Source organism: Hyaena hyaena, unplaced genomic scaffold, assembly GCF_003009895.1.
Source record: "Hyaena hyaena isolate Hyena2069 unplaced genomic scaffold, ASM300989v1 scaffold_55, whole genome shotgun sequence".
Classification (NCBI taxonomy): Eukaryota; Metazoa; Chordata; class Mammalia; order Carnivora; family Hyaenidae; genus Hyaena; species Hyaena hyaena.
Genome location: NW_024080687.1, coordinates 3,931,942 through 3,954,261, shown reverse-complemented (window position 1 = coordinate 3,954,261; position 22,320 = coordinate 3,931,942). Strand labels below are relative to the sequence as shown.

At 50.9% G+C, this 22,320-nt stretch overlaps 2 protein-coding genes across 4 annotated transcripts; both read left to right on the top strand.

Moving 5' to 3' along the window:
- The first annotated feature begins 1,918 nt into the window (after positions 1-1,918).
- On the top strand, positions 1,919-5,555 carry LOC120231256 (MAD2L1 binding protein). 2 transcript variants are annotated; one of them, XM_039231255.1, is made up of 3 exons: positions 1,919-2,164; positions 2,661-2,926; positions 4,598-5,555. In XM_039231255.1, exons 1-3 carry the CDS (start codon positions 2,119-2,121, stop codon positions 5,108-5,110), a joined length of 825 nt encoding a protein of 274 aa, XP_039087186.1. In that variant the 5' UTR covers positions 1,919-2,118; the 3' UTR covers positions 5,111-5,555. The 2 variants fall into 2 exon arrangements, with proteins under 2 accessions (XP_039087186.1, XP_039087185.1); XM_039231254.1 differs by lacking the exon at positions 1,919-2,164 and having other exon boundaries at positions 2,373-2,926.
- A 2,842-nt stretch (positions 5,556-8,397) lies between these two features.
- RSPH9 (radial spoke head component 9) lies at positions 8,398-22,027 on the top strand. Of its 2 annotated transcripts, none has more exons than XM_039231257.1 (5): positions 8,398-8,674; positions 12,181-12,334; positions 14,528-14,651; positions 15,111-15,257; positions 21,799-22,027. In XM_039231257.1, exons 1-5 carry the CDS (start codon positions 8,448-8,450, stop codon positions 21,957-21,959), a joined length of 813 nt encoding a protein of 270 aa, XP_039087188.1. In that variant the 5' UTR covers positions 8,398-8,447; the 3' UTR covers positions 21,960-22,027. The 2 variants fall into 2 exon arrangements, with proteins under 2 accessions (XP_039087188.1, XP_039087187.1); XM_039231256.1 differs by having other exon boundaries at positions 8,400-8,674; positions 14,522-14,651.
- The last annotated feature ends 293 nt before the right edge of the window (positions 22,028-22,320 follow it).

Here is a 22,320-nt window from a genome sequence, read left to right as displayed (position 1 = left end):
GGTTGACTATGAAATTACACATACACACACACACACACACACACACACACACACACATTTTTTCCTGGTATATAATTAGTCATTTATTCTTGGTGTATAGTAACTTACAGAAGTTTTAAATTCAGATTTAGCAATCCTTCCGTTTGTACTTTATTTTGTGTCATGCATAGGGTAACCTCACTCCTAGATTATGAATTATTCCTCAATATTTTCTTCGAGGAGTTTTGAGGTTTAATTTTTACATACTTTAAAAATTAAGTTATTTATTTATTTTGAGAGAGAGCACATGAACAAGGGAGGGGCAGAGAGAGAGGGAGAGAAAGAATCCCAAGCAGACTCTGTGCTGGTGGTGCAAGGCTCAAACTCAGAACTGAGCCTAAATCAAGAGTCAGATGCTTAACCAACTGAGCCACCTAGGAGCCCTGAGGTTTATTTTTATGTTTAGATCTTTAATCCATTTGGAATTTATCCTTATGTAGGAACTAATTTGATTTTTTTTCTTTTGAATGGATAAGGAGCTGTCTCAAGTTACTTGCTTTGAAAAGTCACCCTCATCATATACTAAGATCTACCTATACATGGATCTGATTCTGAAAACTCTCCTATTTTATTATTTGTTTGTTTATTCCTGATCCAACAGCATAGTATTTTAATCATTGTACTTTTGTGGTATGTTTTGCTCTCTGCTCCTTACTTCCTGAGACACACCCCTCTTTGGCCTCCATGACCTGGCACTTGTTTATTATTCATTATACCTCTCTGGTCACTCCTTAGTCTCCTCAACGGTCTCTTCTCTCTCTGCTCATCCCCTAAATATTAGTGTCTTCAGGATCCTAGCTTATTCTTATTCTACTTGCCTTCCCTGGGTGATCTTATACACTCCTACACTGACGACTCTCAAATACATCTCTATTCTCAATGGTGTTCCTAAATATCTCTTCACTGTCCAATGGAACAGCAAACTCAATCTATCAAAAACAGAACTCATCTTTTCTCCATACCTATACACCAGTAAACCTGGTCTTTCTTTAGTGTTCCCTCTTCACTGAATGACACAACTAGCCATATAGTTGCTCATCTCAAAAAAACCCTGCTTGTAGTCGCTATCTCTTCTCCTCTTCCTGGGAACAACCACCAAATCATGTTCACTGGACCTCCTAAATAGATCTAGGGTTCACCCAATTCTTTCCACCCCACTGTGACTACCGTTGTTCAGGCCTGTTTCACCAATGCACTTGGGTAACTGCAGTCACTAGCTTTAATTAGCATCCCTGCCTCCTCTCTCATTCTCCCTGTAATATAATCTATTCACTGCAGCCAGTGTAGAGATTAAATTTATAAATGTAATCATGTCACTCCCCTACTTAAGCTTTCAAAGCTTCCTCATCCCCCTACAGGATCAAGTTCGAACTTTTTAACATGGCTTATAAAGCTTTGCCATAATATGGATCCTGTTTGTCTACCGCAGCCTTAACTCTTTTTATACTGTGAACTCTTTTCATTCCTTGAATGAAGGATGCTTATATCTTTCAAGGTCTCCAGGATACCTAGGCCCTCCTCTTTACCTTTACGCACCCTATAGGTCACAGTTTCTTGGGCACATTTCCTCTGGGACCACCCTTGTCTCCCACATCATCTAGGTGAAGCGCCCGGTTCTTCGCATCCACAGCCCTTGCACACTTCACTGTATATAACTGATCACGTGCTCGTCACGTGGGATCGTGTTTATAGGTAGCAAGCTCCTTGACGACAGCGACTGCCTCTTGCTTGTTTGCCAGAGTCTCCAGCACCTAGGACAGGGCCTGGCACGAAGTAGGTGCACAGCGAATAGTGAATGCAGGAGAGAATGAATGCGTGAGGTCGAGGGTCCTCAGGAAGGCGGCAGAGCTTAGTATCTGAGAGAGCGTGGGTTCTCTGTGCAGGAAGGGCTCGGTGTACCTGTGCGGGAGTGTTGCTAGCGAGCACAGGGATCAAATCCCAGCTCCGCCCAGCCTCCACTACTGAGGCTGTGCCGTGCCCGGGCCCGCCCTAGCCGAGCCGGAAGTGGAGGCGAGGGTTTCCCATGATACCCCGCGGGGCGCCCATTCAAACCGCACGGAGAAGAGGGAGGAGGTCGTGATGGCGGCTCCGGAGCCGGAAGTGCTGTGCCCGGGCTCAGTACCTGGTAAGGACGGGGGTCCCGAGCTCGGGGAGCCCAGGGGACCTGTTTCTTCTCTACGCCACCCCCCAGTCTTTTAGCCCAAGGCCCTCTCTCTGGCCCGTCTTCCTTGTCCCCACTTCCTGGCTCCCGCCCGGCCCCAGACTCCATTGCCCCCTCGGTCTTGGATCCCATTGGTTCGCCCCCAGTCTGTCTTCCTTTCGACGACATTCTGGACCCCGCTTGATTACACTTACTGTAAACTATTTTCCCCAGATCAGGGATTCCACTTTCTGGAGGCCTGGTCACGGTGTCTGAAATTCTCCCTTCCCCTAGCTCCCATCTGTCGTCACTTAAATCCCCTTAGGCGTCTGGGGTCGGGAATCTCCTCGTAGCGACCCGCCCAGAAGTTTGCGGAGGGAATGTGTCGGGCTTTCCCCGCCGCTGTCCAAGGGAATGAGAAGACTGACTTTGGCTTTTAAGGTTTTCAAGTGTCTGTTTTGTCCCTCTGCCCACCTCCTAGAGTTGGAATGGTATGAGAAGTCAGAGGAAACCCACGCCCCCCACGTAGAACTACTTGAGACTGCCTCCGCTCAAGAACCTTCCATCCCTTCGGAGCCCTTTCGCCCCAGAGACTGCATGGTGCCAGTGGTGTTTCCCGGGCCTGTGAGCCAGGAAGGCTGCTGTCGGTTTACTTGTGAACTTCTAAAGCATATCATGTACCAACGCCAACAACTGCCTCTGCCCTATGAGCAGCTTAAACACTTCTACCGAAAACCTTCTCCCCAGGTAGGCACAGGCTTTGGGAGAAAGCTGTTGTGAAGATGGTAGACAGATGAACAGGGGTTCTGAGGAGTCTGCAGGGTCTGTCAAGCCTAAGCAGCTGTAGGGAATGTGTTTCAATCAACCCCATGACTTCAGTCAGTTTCTCCTCACCCTGCACTATGATAGTCTAACCTTTCTCCATTTACTCTTCCCGAAATTACTGTGTTGCATTTTGGCGTCATGAACTGACCCGGTAATTTTACTGTCTTTTCTCCCCTGCTTTTTTTTTTTTTTTTTTTTTAAGTTTATTGATTTGAGAGAGAGAGAGAGTGTGTGAGCAGGGGAGGGGCAGAGAGAGAGAGGAAGAGAGCATCCTAAGCAGGGTTGGCAGGGTCAGCGCAGAGCCCAACCTGGGGCTCCAGCTCACAAACCGTGAGATCTTGACCTGAGCCGAAATCAAGACTTGGCTGCTTAACCAACTGAGCCACCCAGGTGCCTCTCATGTTTCTTTATGATAGCATCCTGTTGTTTCCTGTCTATTTGATTTTCTTTTACTTGAGGATATTACTGTATTTTTGAAATTTTCCTCTGTTCCTTTCAGTTTCTTCCGGACTCCTTTTTCTATTTGTTTTGGTCTCTGTCATGTTCGAGGCTTTTATTCTGTCTCTGGTGAGGGGCACCTGGGTGGCTCAGTCGGTTGAGTGTGTGACTGGCTCAAGTCATGATCTTGCATCGTGGGTTCCAGCCCTGCATTGGGCTCTGTGCTAACAGCTCAGAGCCTGGAGCCTGCTTCAGATTCTGTCTCCCTCTCTGTCCCTCCCCCACTTGCTCTCTGTCTCTGTCTCTCTCTCAAAAATAAATAAATATTTTTTTAAAAAAGCATAAGTAAGTGGAAGTTTCTGTATGTATATATAGCTGGGCCTTGTGAGCTGATAGCCCTCATTTTAAGGATGCTGGGTAGGAATCTAGTGGTCTCTTTGGAGGACTCCAAAACATCAATATTGGAAAGTCATCTGTCTGGAGAAGACTGGGTGGAGAAAATTGGCAAGTGATCTAAGAGTCCTCACACGGTTTTCACCGAGTCCCCCTCTTTTCACTCCTCTGTGATGCCTGAATTGCCAATTCCTAACCCTTTCTGGGATTCTGCAATGTGAATCAGTTTGCTTTCATGGGGGTTCCCTCTGTTAGCCCTTGGTAATCAGCTCCCTTGAATTCTTCCATCTGCCTTCTATTTTCCAAAAATTTGTTGTTGCCTTTGTTTGTTTCCCAGTTCTCTGAAATAGTAGTATTTCAGATGGGACCACAAATAAGCAGATGTTCAAGTTTTCACATTTAACTGGAAGATCCAGCTGCAGAATCACCTTTCTTAAGCCAAATTATCCTCATTTCCTGTTGTCACTCATGGCACAGCAAAATTTACTACCTGCCATTCCACCAAATCTTGACTATTTTAGTTGCTTATTTCTGGATGCCCTCCTGCTTCAGAGTACTGTCTTTCTGTTCTAAGCATGGGAGAAAGTATGGTTTTGTGCAAAGACTACATTTTTCCATTTTGACATATTGCCCTCTGATAAAACCCAGTGTCTTGGCTGTGGAAGCCTAGTCCCGGAAGTCTACTGCATCCCAACAGGGGTCTTCAGAGGGCATTAGCTTCCCCCATTTGTCCTTCCCTTTCACCATTCTTTTTCCTCACAGGCAGAGGAGGTGATGAAGAAGAAACCTCGGTCCGCTGTTGAGGTGAGCAGCAGGAAATGCCAACAAGCCCTGGCAGAACTGGAGAGTGTCCTCAGCCACCTAGAGGGTCTCTTTGCCCGGACACTAGTACCCCGAGTGCTGATCCTCCTTGGCGGCAATGCCCTAAGTCCCAAGGAGTTCTACGAGCTTGACTTGTCCCGCTTGGCCCCCAACAGCATGGACCAGAGCCTGAGCACAGCAGCTTGTTTGCGCCGTCTCTTCCGAGCCATTTTCATGGCCGATGCCTTCAGTGAGCTACAGGCTCCTCCACTCATGGGCACCATTGTCATGGCACAGGGGCACCGTGACTGTGGAGAAGACTGGTTTCGACCCAAGCTCAGCTACCGAGTGCCTACCCGGGGCCACAAACTGACTGTGACCCTATCCTGTGGCAGACCCTCTATCCCAGCCACGGCCTGGGAAGATTACATCTGGTTCCAGGCACCAGTGACACTTAAAGGCTTCCATGAGTGAATGGGGGTGCTGCTTAATCGTGAGCACAATGGCTTCAATTACCTTTCCCCCTGTGGCACCAGGTCACCCATCTGTTGCTTAGAGCTAGAGTGCCTTCCTGGTGAGAGGAATGTTCTGTTCTTGGGCTGCCTGCCTCCTCTCCTCAGACTTCCTGGTGGGCTGATTGTATGGCTGTGGCTGTCATTTTTATCATTGAGTGACATCTCTTTGAATCAAAGGTTGGTTTTCCCAGAAGGTGCTGGGTGAGGCATTTCTGTTCAGGGATGGAAAACAAATATGAGTCCATAGACAAACACTCTTATGGAAGTGGCCCTTTTAAACTTTTTGCTGTGGTCTTTCAGAATTTGTACTAGGGACATAATGAAGTTAAATGTAAAAATGAATGGATCCATATTAAATTATCCTGAAACTCTTGTTTTAAAGATTTCCAGGGTTAAGACGAAAATATTTTCTCTTTCTTCTTGGCCTCTTATGCTCCAGGGCTTCTAGGATCTTTACGACCAATAGTTCTTTCTCTTTGTCAGTCCCAGGCTGCCCTGGGAAGTTAAGTGACTTGGCCAAAGTTCTATAACACTCTGATGTCAGAGCTGGGACTAGAGTCCTCATCAGCTGACTCCTAGCCTGACCCCCTTTCCTTGCCACATACCAGTATTTGTGATCATTAAATTATGTGTGCCAATGGTCACACAGGGGAAGGGGGCTGAGAGACTGGGCTGGAAGAGCGTATTTGTAAAGCCTGTGGGATCCGCTCTTGAGGCCAAATGGCCCTTTGGGGATTCTGCCCAGCCTGTCTCCATTGCAGCTGTCTGGTGGCTGTGGGTAGTTGCCGTTGGTAGTATTATCCTCAGGCAAACCCAGCTCTCTTGCCTGTGGCAGTTTCTCAACTGCACCTATGAACTGGCCAGCCTCATCCCTGCTGTTCTCTCTGGCTTGCCGGTGTCCTGACTGCTAAGCATTGACGTGCTTAGTCCCTGAGAATAGCTGCTTATTTCTTGGAAGCAAATTGAAGACAGAATCCTTATTCTGCTGGTGTTGGAGATAGGTAGGGGTGTGTGTGTGTGTGTGTGTGTGTGAGAGAGAGAATAGGGACAGTATAAATATATACTACTTTTTATTTTTAAGAAGAATGTTTTCGTCTTTTAAGAAAAAAAAATAGTTGATATTTTATGTTACATTTGAAGCACTTTACATACATTTTCTCGTGTAACAGCCTTCCATAGTACGTATTGTTCTCAGTTTATAGATGAGGCTTGGGGAAATTGAACAGCTTGCCTGCATGGTGAAACCTGAATTCTAACCCAGTCCACTTGGCTCAGAGACTTAGTGCTGTATTGCTGTATGCTGTGCTGGACGTGCTGTGTGGTCTTACTCTGAAATAGTTAACCTCATTCAGTCTGCCAAAAGTGGTAGCGTTGGAAAGCCTCAGGACTCCCTTCTCTGGCTTCACACTGGGTCCTGACAAGGAACCTGCCCTTAATAAGTGGTAAGTAAATCTGGATTCAATGAGAACAAAAGGTTTGGGTTATATTCAGTGCTGTGACCGATGAAAGCGTATTCTACCAGTTAGAATTTTTGCTGGTTTTCTATCCGAGGATGTTGCCTTACAAAAGAGGAACAGGGCCATATCTCCCACTTGGGAATGCACAGGCTGAGGGGTCTGACAAGGGGGAGGGAGAGTTTTCACCGAGGGAGTTAGAAATTGTTTTGAGATGGAAGACACATTAGACTGTCCGCTCCCTCAAATTTTAAAAGCCTTCGTAAATGATGCCCAGATAACCAAAACAAAGTAATTATCCGGGTAATTTAGACACTTATTTCTCTCTTGGCTTGGCACTGGGGCTCAGATCATTCTGATTTCATGAGTCCTCTCCCAAGGAATCCAGAAATGAGATCAGTTAATATTAACAACAAGGCCAATCTCCTTCGCTGACGACAAGCTTGCTGAGGCTTCTGTTCATCTAGTTGGCCTTGGCTGGGGACTCCAGAGGTGGATGTGGAGTAGGCTCTAGCCCAGGGAGTGAGGAGCCCCAGCTGCAGTGGGATTCTGGCCATTTATGTGTTGCTACCATTTGGGCCTAAAGGCAACAGTTGTGGAGCCCAAGATAGCTAAATGTAGGTGGCAGGTGATGTCATCCTTTTTGTACTTCTCCTCATGAGGACTGAAGAGAATGGTGGAACAATCCACCCCCCTTCTGTAGGACTTGGCTTTGTAGGGTGGGGGCAGGGGGATTAGTTGTCATAGATTCCTAGGCTTTATTATTATTATTTTAATTTGTTTTTGAGGGAGAGAGCATGTGCAAGGGAGGGGCAGAAAGAGGGAGACAGGATCTGAAGCAGGCTCTGAGCTGTGAGCACAGAGCGGAATGTGGGGCTTAAACTCACAAACTGTGATCATGATCTGAGCCGAAATCAAAGTTGGCTGCGTAGCCCACTTGAGCCACTCAGGTGCTTTTAGAGCCAAGAGGATCACATATTACTTTCTTTACACAATTCTTTTTTTTAATTTTAATTTTTATTTATTTCTAGGAGAGAGAGAGACAGCGTGAGCAAGGGAGGGTCAGAGAGAGAGGGAGATACGGACTCCGAAATAGGCTCCAGGCTCTGAGCTGGCAGTCAGCACAGAGCCCGACGCGGGGCTCGAACCCACGAACCATGAGATCATGACCTGAGCCGAAGCCGGACACTCAACCGACTGAGCCACCCAGGCGCCCCCATTACTGTCTCCTTAAACCGGCATGCCTAGGGCACCTGGGTGGCTCTTTTGGGTAAGTGTCTGACTCTTGGTTTTGGCTCAGCTCATCATCTCATCATTTGTGGCTAGAGCCCCATGACCTAAGCGAAAGTCGGACGCTTAACCGACTAAGCCACGCAGGCGCCCCTTTCTTTACACAGTTCTGAGGCTAAGAAGGGACACAACTGGAGTGAAGTAATACAGCTAATGCCACGGTTGTGTTTTCTTCCCAAGCCCCCATTCCATATAGGAGACTCAATAAATGACAACTACTGGAAGGGCTCAGGAAAAGGCAAAAATATCCATGGACCTGGGGACTTAAAATCCCACACTGTAGCCTATCTATGTTAGGGGAAACTACTCCATTACTGTCACAGCTGAATACATGAGGTCCCCAACGCGAGAAGGAAAGAGTACTGGAGCTAGTGTGTCTCCCAGCTTTTCTGAAGGGCTGGGTGGGGAGCAGCGCTGGCCTGAGGCTCTGAGAGGGCGGGGCCCTCAGGCGGTGGGTGGAGTACTTCCTTCTGGGGGAGGGCAGAGCTTTGGTCTCCATGGAGACAGCTTCTCCTAGCAACCTGCCAGGCGTTGAGCAGAGTCTTGGGCGCAATGGACGCAGAGAGCCTCCTGCTGTCGCTGGAGCTGGTGTCCGGCAGCGGGCAGGGCCTCAGCCCCGACCGTCGGGCCTCGCTGCTTACCTCCCTTAAGCTGGTGAAACGCGATTACCGCTTCGATCGGGTCCTCTTCTGGGGCCGCATCCTCGGCCTCGTCAGCGATTATTACATCGCACAGGGCCTGAGTGAGGACCAGCTCGCACCACGCAAGACCCTCTACAGGTGGAGGCGGAGGCCCCGGGCCGTCACTGAGAGGCTGGGACGGGGTGGGTGTGGTTGGAAGCGAAAGGGGCGGGGCCTACAGGGACGGGGGAAGAGCGGGGAGCAGGGGCGGGGGCAGGGGGAGGCGTGCAATTTGAAGGCTGGCAGGTTTATAGTAGAGGCCGGGCTAAGAACGAAGGCAGAGCAAGGTGAAAGTTCCCAGAGAATGGAGACCTGGTGTGGACTCTAGGTACAGTCCTGTCATTGGGAAGAGCGCAGTTTGCAAAGGGTTATAGAAGTCCTGGAAGGTAATGAGGTGCTGTTTGGCACAGGGTCTAGGAGCATCTTCGGTGGAGTAGGAGTTGACTCACAAAAAGAGGCGGTCTAGGAAGTTGAGAACGAATGCAGAATAGTAGAGGAGGGATAACGGGGAAATTCCCTGGACACTACCATACAGGGCTATCCTGCCTGTCTTGACTACCCCCAGCAATGTTGGAAAGCTCACCACCTTACAAAACAACCAGTGCAGGCTGCAGGGAGTTGGAGACTTCATGTATCTGTCATGCATCAATGCAACATTGATTGGATGCATTCTGTGTAGACAGGGTTACAGAGACGGCCAAGACTCACCAGTCTCCAAGTTAGTCACATCCTAGGAAGGAAGACCGACACATAACCCAACAATTACAGTAAAGTGTTTTAACACCAGAACATGTGCATACAAAGGGGGACCAAGGCCTTCTAGAGAGCAATTAAGATTGCTAAAGGAGTAAGAGATCTGTTGAGATCTGAAAGCTGATCAGGAGTTCCTCGGAAGGTGTGAGGGGAAGGCATGCCAATTAGAGGGGATGGTTCTGCAGACTTGGCTGGAGTGGGCTAGGAGTGTTTGGGAGACCAGCAGGAGGTAAACCTGATAGTGGCAGGCAAGGGTGTCTCCATCCACAGGGTGGATGGAGAGGCTGGGGTGGGGGTGGGTTGAACTTTGTTCATAGGGTATGGGGAGCCATTGAGGGGCTCAGCAAGAAGAGCCCGTTTAGATCTGGGTGGGCAGGCCAGCCTGGAAGTGGGTGAGCATTCAGGAGTGTGTTGCAGTGTCCAGATGAAGGAGACTGAAAGGGAGAGGCAGCTGAGGGAATGTAGGGGAGGAGATGTAAGCGGTAGCACTGACAGGACTTGGGCCTGAATGGGGCAGGTCAAGGCTGACCCCTCCTTCCAGCTAAGGCAGTTGGGTAAGTGCTGGTGCCACCCACTGGGGCAGAAATCAGGAAGCAGGTCTAGGGAAACCCCCATTGAACTTGGTATGAGGTGACTGGGGCATATTTAAGTACAAATCTGAAGTCCTGACAAAAAGTCTGGACTGAAGATGGGGATTTGGGACTCATTTTGTTCCATGAGATTTTATTTCATCAGCACCGACTATGTGCCAGGCAGTGATCTAGGCACCAGGAATTCAGTAGTAAATGAGAGAAAGCCCTTGCTTTTATAGAGTTTACATTATAGCGTGCAAGTTGTGTGTGTGTGTGTGTGTGTGTGAAGAAACAATAAATAAACACACATACATTGCATGTCTGCTGGTGTGCAATGCTGAGAGGGATAGAGAATACAGAATGGGGTACAGTCTTAAATAGGGTGGTCAGGGGCGCCTGGGTGGCTCAGTCGGTTAAGCATTGGACTTTGGCTCAGGACTTCTCACGGTTCGTGGGCTGGAGCCCCGTGTTGGGCTCTGTGCTGACAGCTAGCTCAGAGCCTGGAGCCTGCTTCAGATTCTGTGTCTCCCTCTCTCTCTGACCCTCCTCTGCTCATGCTGACTGTATCTCTCTCTCTCAAAAATAAATAAAACATTAAAAAATAATTTTTAAATAGGGTGGTCAGAGATAGTCTCTCTGATAAGGTAACATTTGTGAAGAGGCCTGAAACAACTGAGAAAGTGAGCTATGTGTTTATCTGAAGGAAGAAAATTCCAGGCAAGTGCAAAGGGCTCCAGGCAGACATGTACTTAGTGCTGGTGGAACCCCACAGAAGCTAGTGTGACTGGAGAGGAGTAAGTGAGCAGGAGCATGGCAGGACATGAGGCCAGAGCGGTAAGGGACCGAGGACAGTCTTGCAGGGCTTTGTGGGCATTGCAAGGAGTGGGCTTTGTGGGTAGTGTGTGGAAACTTCTGCACAGAGACATTATCTGGCAGTTGGGTGGGAACGAGACTGAAAGGGGAGCAGGTATGGAATTGGGGAGACCAGTTAGGAGGCTACTGTAGTATTTAAGTAAGAGTAGGTAGGGGCTTGGACCAGCGGGGAGCAGTGGAGTGGTAAGAGGTGATTGGATTTTGGATACCAACTAGGCAGTAGAGTCAGGTGGGCCAATCTGCAGAGAGAAACAGGGGTGAGAAAAAATCCCTGGGAATATTCAGGGCAGTGAAGGAAGGAGAAAGGAGATGTCAAAGGAAACAAATGGAATGTACTTGTTGGTTTTTAGGTCCCATGGATGACCTCCTAAGCAGTTTTTGGGGTGTGTGTGGGGACAGAAATGACCGTGTAGTGGGTAGAGTGAAGGTGAGGGGAAGCAAGGCTTCCACAGGGCAAGTTGTTCTGAGATATTTTATTTATTTATTTATTTATTTATTTATTTATTTATTTATTTATTTAGTGAGCCTGGTGGAGAGGGGCAGAGGGAGAGAGAAAGAATCCCAAGTAGGCTCAATCCCACGACCCCTGGAATCATGACCCAAGCTGAAAACAGGAGTCGGGTGCTCAACCAGCTGAGACACCAAGGCACCCCTGAGATTTTTATTTTTTTAACTAAATAGGCTTCACACCCAACATGGGGCTTGAACTCACAACTTTGCTATCAAGTGTCGTATGCTCTACTGACTGAGCCAGCCAGACACCCCAGTTCTGAGATTATTCTTCAGAGCTGGAGAGGGAGGAGAGGGGGACGGGAAGAGGATATTTTCTAGCGGGGCATGGATTTGGGGGCTGTTCATTTGGAAAGCTGAGAAGTTTTGATGTTGAGAAAGGAGCCAGCGGAGAGTGAAGGGCAGGAAGATGAGCAGCTGCCACACTGGCTGAGCGAGTTAGAATGGAGGGGAGGATGCCCTCTCCTGGTGGGAGGGGAGAGAAGCATCGGGCTGGTCAGAGGATGGGCCCTGCAGCCTGAACGGGCTTTCCTGAGAAATGATGGGAGATGGCCAGGCTGTTGGTTCAGTAGGCAGGCTGAGCATGAATTTGGGGCTCAGCAAAGCAGAGGTGCCTGTAATTGAGGTTCTAGAAACGCATCAGGAATCTCACAGTGCAGATATCTAGGAAATAGATTCTTGGAATTTTGGCATACATAAAGCTTTTGTGAGCTTTTACAAAATAAAATTGAACTTGCGTCACACGTGGGGGTGGAGTGCACCACTGGCACTTACCGCCTCCAAGGGGAGAGAGCTGTGACTTTTTTCTTGGGCTTCATCCCTCAAGAGAAAGGGCAGTGGCAGGAAGCGTGAGTGAGGGGGAGTTGGAAACCAGGACCATGGGGATGTCGTTGGCAGCCTGAACTGCATGGAGTGGAGCCTCTTGCCCCCTGCCACGGAGGAGATGGTGGCACAGACGTCTGTGGTGAAGGGTCGCTTCATGGGGGACCCCTCGCATGAGTATGAACACACTGAGCTGCAGAAGATGAATGAGGGCGAAGAAGAAGTGGTGGTGAGTGAAGGCAAGAGAACAAAGCAAGCCCGGGCCATTCAGAACTCGGGCCCATAGAAACTGTGGGGGCAACAGCATAATCCCACTCAGCTCCTGAGTGACAGCGGGGAGAGTGGGTGAGCCACTCCGTCAGCTGCCTGGCTCCGGGCAGGGGCTGGGAGAGGGGGTCTGCATTGCGCTCTGGGGCACTGGGATGTGCGTAGGCTCTCATATCTTTTTTACGTGTTTTTCTTTTACTAGATGATATATCCAAAATGGTTTGAAATTTGAAGGTACAAAAGGGAAGTTAGCTAAAGTGTCCCTCTCATCCCTGTGTGCCAGTCACCAAGGTCCATTTTCGGGGGGGGGGGCATTAATATAACCATTTTATGTGCGTGTGTGTGTCCAAATCTTGCTATGCAAATTACAGTCTGGATCAGAAGCATTACCCTGCCCTGCGAGGTAGAAATGCACAATCTTGGGCTAACATCAGGATCTGAATTTGAACACATTCCAAGGGGATTCGAATACACAAAGTTTCAGAAGCTCTACTTCCAGAGATTTTATATGAACCCACGCCTCAGCAGCTACCTTACCTCTACATATTCTGTCTTAATACAAAGCAAATGGCAGCCTGTGATGCACACACTTCTGCACCTTGCTTTTTTCACCTGATATATTTTGGAGATCTTTCTATGTCAGGGCTCTAAAGAGCCTCCCCATTCTTTCAACCATTGCGTGAACATACCAAATTTCATGAGTCTTACTCATGGAAATGCGTATCTCCAGGTTTTGGTTAGCTCTGACAAGCCGCGGCACAATGAATGACCTTGAACATAATGCTGTTTTCCATTTTACGTGCACGCTGTCTGAATGTTCAATTCCTACAAATGGAATTGCTAGGTCAAAAAATAAGGAGCCCAACTTTTGAAACTAGGCAAACCTGGAATTCAAAATGCAGCCTTTGCCCTTGAACATGGATGATACCAAAAGTCTAGGTCTAGGCCTGTGATTCCACACCTGGCATCCCCACTCCTCTCTCCTTTCCCCCTGATAAATGTAACCCCCAAGTCTTATTCCTGTAAAATTGGGATTATAATTACTTTGTAGGCCTATGCATATTACATGAGGTGCCATATCTGAAGCCCCTTGCCTAGGCACATACTTAGTTTCTATCTAATTTGTAAAAATTCTAGATGGCAGGTGACGGGAACTAGGTGGCTGAGTGACTCTCAGGGTCCCTGGTGACACGTTTTCCCTGTCAAGTGGTGCTTTTCCCACAGACACCTCTCTGAAGTCCTTTTATTCAGGGTTGCCCTTGAAATTGACTGTAACCAAATTTCATCTGCATGAAAATGTTATAATAGCAGGTGATGCTTGAGAAATAATGTTAAGTTCAAGAGCAGGATCTGAAACTATATGAACTGTGACTCTAATTTTGTTTTAAATATATACGTAGAAAAAAAACTTGAAGGAAGTATACCAATATGTTATTCATGATTCTCTTTACAAAATTCGTGGGATTTTGTGTGGTTTTAATTCCTTTAAGTATTTTATTTTTTTAAAGTTTATTTATTTATTATTTTGAGAGAGAGAGAGAGTCAGTCAGTCAGTCAGGAGGGGCAGAGAAAGAGGGAGAGAATCCCAAGCAGGCTCTGCACCATCAGCACATAGCCTGATGTGGGGCTTGAACTCATGAATTGTGAGATCATGACCTGAGTCAAAAGAAACCAAGAGTTGGCTGGTTAACAACTGAACCAGAGGCACTCCTTCTTTAAGTATTTAATAAACTATTTCTATATTACCTAATATTTTACGGTGAGCATGATTGCTTTTATATTTTAAAAAGGCAAAATAAGAACATTTAAATATGATGATAGGATGGGATGTTTCTGGAAGAGTACATAAGAAACTGTTAATGGTGGTTGTTTCCAGTGAAGGCAGTTGGGGGGCTAGGGATGGAGGAAGAGAGACTGCTTTTTTAAAGTAGTTTTAAATACTGCACCATCAGTCTGCATTACCAATTTAAAAAAGAGGAGGGGGAGGGAGGGAATCAATCTTGAGTGGAGAGTAGGCGAGAGCATGATTTTCCATCGAGTTGGCATTACACTCTGGTGACTCAGGTCAGACGGTCACACAGGGCCTTTGCACTGTGGAGTGGTGAGTGGACACGGTACTCTGGCAGGATGGCTCGTCCTATCTCCTTAGGTCCAGATCAAGGAAGAGACCCGCTTGGTGTCTGTCATCGACCAGATTGACAAGGCCGTGGCTGTCATCCCCCGAGGAGCCCTTTTTAAGACCCCTTTTGGACCTATCCATGTCAATCGGACTTTTGAAGGTGAGTTCTCCAGGGCCCCTCTCAAGGGCAGGAGAGCGTCTCTCCCCCACGCATAGTCAGACAAACTCTGGGAATCCTGGGGAAGCTGCCCACTTCTTCAGAGAAAGAACAGCTGTGGCCATATCACTTGGAAAGATGTGCCCAATGGCCTGGCATCGGTGGTTGGCATGGGCTGCCCAGTCACTCTTTTCTGCCTGAGGGTTCTCCTACCTCAGCCTTTGGCCACCTGGGTCCCAGGTTTTGTGTGGGGCTCGGCTCCTTGCCTTTCCCCACCTTCTTCCTTGATCTCTCCTCATTGCAGGGCCTGGGCCAAGCTTTGGCTGACACAACATTAACTCCTTTCTCTCCCTTTGGTTCTCAGTCAGTCTCTGAGTCCTTTGCAGGCCCCTCCATGTGGCCCCCTGCATGGAGAAACGGGGTGCTGTGGGGTTTGGGGCTGACCAGACCACCTCTTTTTAGGACTGTCCTTGTCTGAAGCCAAGAAGCTCAGTTCCTACTTCCACTTCAGGGAGCCTGTTCAGCTGAAGAACAAGACCTTGCTTGAGAAGGCTGACTTGGACCCCTCCCTGGACTTCATGGACTCCTTAGAGCATGACATTCCCAAAGGTACTAGCCTATGATTTTGAGGACATCGGATCTGCCCCCAGGTCAGAGCAGTGGGCCACGCCATCTGCCGTTCTCCTCTGAGATTGGAACCAAGGGCCCGAGTGGAAACTGGTGGCTCACTGGAGGTCCTTGAGGGCGGGGGCTTCCTCAGGGCCCAGGACAGGCTCAGCTCATCATAAATAGTTGGCACATGTCTGCAAACAAAAGGAAGTACCGTCTTCCATGTGCTTCCACAGAAAGGAAGTCCCTCAGTGCCTCTTTTGATTTCCATATGGGTCTCGAAGGAGGCAGGTTGGGAATCCTCCCCCAAACATCTCTGAAAAGATCCCTGAAAATACCGGCCACACATCCATCTCAGCTGTTAGTTCTAGATCCAGCGCTTGGCATACAGCTGCTGCTCAGTGAGTGGGTGCTGACCGACTGAAGGGCAAACCACCTGCTAAGGACGTGAGTTCTGTACATTTGCTTCCTGCCATGTGTGAGGTTCTTTTAAGTCTTAAAACGTATAGCCTCATAGGTCTTCCCATTCTGAATTCAGGGCCCACCTGGCCCAGGCACACACCCAGAGTTTGGGGGTTGGGGGTCACAGAGACCCTATTGCCTTCCCCTGAGCTTCGCCAGTCCTGGGAAGATGCTCTTGCTTGGATGCCATAGCCCAGGACAGTTGCCAGGCTCTGGGCAACTGGGGGCCAGACTCAAGGTGCCAACGCAGCACCCCTGCCTCTTTTCCTCCCTGTGTTTGGTGTTTCTCCAGCTGGAGGGACCCGTTGTTGATGATGGCAATGACAGTGACAGCAATAAGGATAGTAATGACAGTGCATAAAAGCAATGGCACTACTTGGGTGCCAGGCATTACACTCAGCCCTCTCCATCCCTTATGGTCACAGCCAACCTGGGAGGTAGATCCTGTAGCTATCCCCATTTTACAGGTGAAGAAACAGGCTTGGAGGGGTAAACCCAACAATAGAGCAAACGCTAGGACCTTAGACTCCAGGGCTCTGGCATGAACTGTGGTGTCAAGTAGATTAGCATTTCCTTTTAAGTGGATAGTGGGAGCAGCAGGACCATCCCCACGCCCACCACGCAGGGGAAACACTTCTGAGGGCCCGTGGCCACTCCCAGTCAGGTGAGAGTGGGGTGGCAGAGGGAAGGGCTCTGGAATCAGACAGCCTGGACTGGGACCCCGAATCTGCCCCTTACTCGCTGTGTAAACCTCGGGCAGGCTCCTCAATTTCCTCATGCCTCCATTTCCTCAATCCTACAAGGGAATACGGACAGTTTCTACCTCATTGGGTTGTTGTGAGAACTGAGTGAGTGCATACGCAAAATGCTTATCACAGTGCCTCATGCACAGTAAGGACTCAAATGAAAACCGGTAATTATATTAGTGCTATTTTGAGCAGCAAAAAAGCCTCAGAGCTCAGTTGGGGCAGGCCCACGAGGATCCAGAAGGCCAAGGGAGCAGGAGCTGCCGGTGGCTTGTGAGCAGGTCTGGGACAATAAAGCACTGGTGCATGCAGGGATGCAATAGGGCCAGGCAGGGATCTGGAGGCCATTTCCTGGCTACTGCAGCACCCCAGGGGCCAGCGATGGTCCCAAGTGGGTATGGGGGTGTCAGCAAGGAATGGCCACTCTGGCCGCTGCCATCTGGGGGTAACCAAGTCAAACCTCCCGAAGCATAGAAAGGGGCTCCTGGACCTGTAGGGGAGATGAATATTGATGGGGCCAGGGCACAAATGCCCCGTGAGACCCACTTTTCTCAGAGACTCTGGTTATCTCCCCCAACTCTGTGCTCCCAGTCTAATCTGGAAGCCAGAGGGGACAGCACGTCCCTGGTTAATAGAGGAAGCCAGGAACATTGTGGTGGCGGGACTCAGCACCCAGGTCTGTGGGGTGGGCTGAGAAGTCTTCTTAGTAGCCCTGATGTGGGGGCAGTAGCCCTGCCTCCCTGATCCTGGGAGTGGCTGGAAAGCCCTGCTCTGGGCCGGCTTCTCACCTGCAGCTGGATGCTCCACTCCCTCCACAGTGCTGGTGGAGTAGGGGCCTGACACTGGAGTGCCTCATCTCCTGTGGGGTGGGAGGAGGAGGGTGCTAGGGCCGTTGCAGCCAAGACCAAAGCCAGCTAGATGGGGTGTGGGTCCCCAGCAAAGTCTTCCTAAGGGAACCCCATTAACTCTGCCAGCCCTTTCATCTTGGATGAAGGGGCCACGGGAGGCAGCTGTCTCTCCCTGCAGCTGGGGTTGTAAGATACGGAACTCTGGGTGTCTTCCTAAAGGAGCTGGTCTAGTTGGGGAGTGAATTCATCAGGAGGTGTAGGACCTGGGCCTGGGAGGTGAGTGGGGCGCAGTGGCCTGAGGCCTTAGACATCCTGCCCTAATGGTGGGCCTTAGGGCTGAAGGGTCGACTGACGGTTAGGCTCCCAGGCTGCCCGTGACACGTGGTTTTGTCCTTGGTTGCTGAGGGCTCCTGGGGGGGGGTGGTGGTGGTGGTGGTGGTGGTGGTGGTGGTGGTGTGTGTGTGTGTGTGTGTGAGGGCTCCTGGGGGGGGTGGGGGCGGTGGCGGGGGCGGTGTGTGTGTGTGTCTGCGCGCGCATGCACGTGCGGCCTGAGGGGCGGTATGCTTGGAAAACCTTACAGCTTCTCGGCCTCCAGCTCCCTTGGTCCAGGAGCCACCCTCAGGATACCTCCAGGAGGTCAGCCCAGCTTTTCCTCGTGATGACCTGGTTGGGGATGGAGTGTTGATTTTGTTCCCAGACAACCTTACCTGCCAAGGAAGGAGCAGATGCTGGGAGGCTGTGTACAAAGCAGATAGCAGCCATGGGAGCCTGTCTGCTTAGTGGGGCCCAGTTCTTCCCTGGGTCATCAGCACTGGCTGGAGGGATGGAACTGGGCAGTCACTTTCTGCCCAGGTAGGATCAGTTCCTTTCTGGGACTAAGGTGACTGACCGGGGGACTCTGTGTCATCTGTTTGCAGGTATGGTTTAGGGTGGGCCTGTCCCTAGACTCCTGCTCTCTGTGCCTGTGGACGCAGGGCCAGCTCAGCAGCTTGTTCCTGGGCCAGCCATGGCCAAAGACAGGATGGGCAAGGATGTTGCCTGGGGCCACCACTGCCCTCCTGAGCTGGCCTGCTGTGCCCTGGGGTCCACAGCGTTTTGTGGGAGTGGGTACCTTTGGGGACAGAACCATTCTACCTGTGGATGAAGGGCAACAGCCGAGAGCTCTTGGAACTTGGGCTGCAGTCAGGTGAGACAGATGGAGCACCATGTCAGGCCAGATATCTAGGTAGCTCTCTTGCCGTGCGGTGCTCCTTAACCTTTCACTCCATCAGCAGATAGCTACTGACAGGTGCCGTGTGCCACACCGCAGGACACTGTCGTGAACAGGACAGACATGTCTTTGCTTCACAGAGGTTTGGAAAGACCAGGTGAAACTGGCTGGGTAGTAGAAATGTTAAGATAGAAGGTGGCTCAGAAAAATAGGTCACTGGTGCTTGGGGGGGGCACCTCTTCTTGCCCCACTTGGGGGCTGGAGCTCCAGCACTGTGAGCCAGGCAGCAATGTCCAGTTCAGGCAGCAGAGGGCAGCAAGATGCCTGCCTGCCAGGAGCACTACCTTTAAAATGTGGCCTTGGTTGGGGAGGAGGCAGGGGACAGGGGACAGGAACACTGCAAACAGGTGAGGAACACAGTGCCAGGATCAGCTTTCTCTTGGGGGGGGGGGTGCACCCCCACCCCCCCAGTCCCTTGGAAGCCTGGCTGGCAGGTGCTTCACCTTCCGGGCCAGGGGGTTTGACCATAGCTTGTGGCCCTGGTGTGGGGGGTGCGGCTGCTCTGAGAGAAGTGGTCCAAGGCTATTTCTGCGTGTGTGACAAGTTGTGTGGGGCTGGTTTGAGGAGAAAGTTTAAAACCACCTGCTGTTGTCTGGAGAGCCCTGTTCCCTAGTCTGGCCCCCTCTCCCTCAAACTTAAACCTCAGAGCTTTGCTACCTTTCTTCAGGAGGGCAGGAGAATGTAATTAGGACACATACCTTATGAGGCTGCCACTAGCAAAGTGAGACCCCTAGCCCTGGGGCAACCCATGAGGACTTCCTGCCAAGAGGCTCTACTCCTGATTTACCAACTTGTCCCCCACCACATCCTCAAAAAACTCCTTGTAGAGGAGTGGCTGGCTGCCAGGGAGGAGGATGGGCATTTTTGGGAGACTTGGGAAAGACCAGGACCACAGGAAGTTACTTCCCTTGGAGTCTGAGAGGACATGATGCCAGTGGCTGGACCCAGCTTTCCAGCATTTGCAATAAAAGTGGGTGAAGGTGACAGCAAGTGCCTGGTTCTCCAGGTAGATGCTACGTGACTCCTGGCAGGTTGAGTGTCTGTGTTTCCCTGGCGACCAGCTGAGCCAGGGACAAGGAGAGGACAGGAGTGTGACAGGAATGCAAGGGAGGGAGGAAGTGCTGTTGCTTGACTGGGCCCTCACATGCCACTTCCATTCTTCATCAGCACCCTTCAGCCTGCCTGGCACTGCCCCCTTACCCCAGTGGGGGCACTGCATTTCTTCAGTATTCCTGCCAGTGTCCCCTTGCTTTTGGTGGGGGTGGGCCCTGCTGATGAGCCTGGGCCCCTTCATCTACTGGGGAGCAAGAGGTAAGTGGCCAAACCCTAGGTGGGCAGCCCTGTGCAAGGGAAGGTCAGGAGCCAGTGCCAAGGTGCTGGCAAGTGTGAACCGAGAGAAGTCTAGGCTGGGGGACTCCAGGCTTTCATTTCTGCAGGGCATTTGGCTCAGGCAGGCTGTAAGCTGCCCTCCCAGGTGGGCAGACACAAGTGAAGCAGAGCCTGACCCTTTTCAGTTTAAGAGAGCCATGGGGCTGTGGGCTCTGAGGGCAGGGACTGTCCCCAGATGATGCTCTGGGTGCTGTGTGTGTGACTGGGGGATTAGGGAATGTACCTTCCTGGGGTCTGTGCTTCTGGCAAGAAGCTGAATACAGGGCACTGGGGACACTTTGTTCTGTCACACCCTCGCTCTCATTACCTTCAGGCAATCTGTTTTCTGTACTGAGTGACTGGGAAAGCAGCAGGCTAGGGCCTCTAGACTGAAGGCAGGTCTGGGAGGCAAAGGACCACAGGTGCCCAGAGAGGCAAAGCTGTAGGAGTTGGGGGAAATACTACCCCCTTTTCCGGCCAGGGCAGTACCCCAGTAGGGGCTGATAACCCGGGCACCCTCTTCCTTCTTGATGCCACTGGTGCATGGCCTGTGTGGGCACTGGGGGAGTGGAGTGAAGCCCAACCTGTGGCTTCCACTTCACCTTCTCCTGAAGGGACAGTGGTACCGGGTGCAAGCTGCTGCAGTGCTGAGCTGGGCTCTGTGCCGGCGGCCCCTCCTGAGCAGGCCTGTGCCAGCTCACCTACATGCACCGGAAAGTTCTGGCTTCAACCGGGGGAAGGTGATGGCGCCCTGAGCAGGGTCAGGCTGCTGTCGGGCCCAGGTCTCTCAGATGCAGGGTGGCCCCTGGTGGGTGCGGACCAAGCTGTGAGGCTATTGGGTGTGGAGTGACCGGGGTGGGCCATGGCTGGAGGAGGGCTGTGGGAAGCTGGGGTGGTGGGAGCCAAGCAGCCGGGCCGAGCTGGCAGCCGATGAAGGCCTCAGTGCAGCTCCCAGCTCATCACTGGCTGGTCCAACACCAAAACCTTCAAAGCATTTGCCTTCCTGGCAGGGCCTGGAGCAGAGCTGCGGCTGGGCCGGGGAGAGGCCTCAGTGCGCAGGGGAATAGAAGCTCCAGATCTGCATCCAGAGGCGATTTTCCCAGGCTCCTTCCTCCCACACAGGGGCTCCCTCCCTTGGTTCTGGAGCTGGATCAGGCCCTTCCCGCCAAGTCCTCATGGCTGCACAACTCAGCCTCAGGCTGGGCTGCTCCTGTCTGGGGAGCAAAAATCCAGGGCAAAACCCAACACACAAAAAGGCTCATTAGCCACAGCCCAAGTCCCCTCCCGCCAAGCGTGGCTCCCAGTCTACCAGCTGCCAGGAAGGGCTATTGAGTTGGGAGGCCTGAAACAGCGCTACTTCTGTGTACCCCTGGTCAGGTCTATTCCATATCTAAGCAGAGGCTTCTGGGGCTGCGGAAGAGAAAGCAAAGTGGCAGAGGGCAAACTGCACCAGGACTGCAGGCCACTGGTGACTGCCCCTCAAATAGGGTGAGGAAGCCTGGTGAAAGCCTCCCCAAGCAGGGCCCCATCTCCCCTGCCTGCAGACTCCACTTCCTCCCCCACTCAACCTTTAACTAGACTTGCTGACAGGAACAAAATGGACTGGGGTGTGCTTTACCTCTTTTCATTTCCTTTGCCCTCCCACTGGAAGTGGTTTTAATGAGCAGTGAAATGGCTAAAAGGCAATCAGGAGGAGTAAAGTGCCAGATAATTAAATTGTCTTCTCTTTTCCCATTGCAACCTTAGCACCCGGGCCAGGCTGCCCAAGGAGCTGGGGACCTCTGCACAGAGGGCAGGGCTCTGCTCCATGGCATCCAAGGCCTCCCCTCCTGCCCGTCTCTTCCCAGGGTCCTGGAGCATCCAGATGGAGAAGGGCAATGCCCTGGTGGTGCTGCGCAGCCTGCTCTGGCCAGGCCTCACCTTCTTCCATGCTCCCCACAGCAAGAACTGTGGCTACATCTACGTGGGCACCGGTGAGAAGAACATAGACCTCCCCTTCATGCTCTAGGAGAGGGGGTCAGCCTGGGGAGTTTATATGTAGAGTCTAAACATTTTCATAAATTGTCGTGAATCTGGTCTGTTCTGTTCTGCTGCTTCTCCACACCTCTACCTCCATCTGGTTTCCAGGCTCTGAGGAGAGGCCACTGCTTTGGGAGACCCAGCTCTGGATCAGTGGCACAGGGCTGGAATGTGCTTATGAGATATGATGGGGTGTGGAAATTGCTGGGGAAGGAGGGGACAGCCATGAGCCCTCTGAGGAAGGAAGGCCCAACTTACTTCCTCGCAGCCCATGAAGCTGAAAAGCTAAAGGCTGTCGACACAGGGCTAGTAACCTGCTTGGCCCATGAACTTCCGCTGGTGGCACTCAT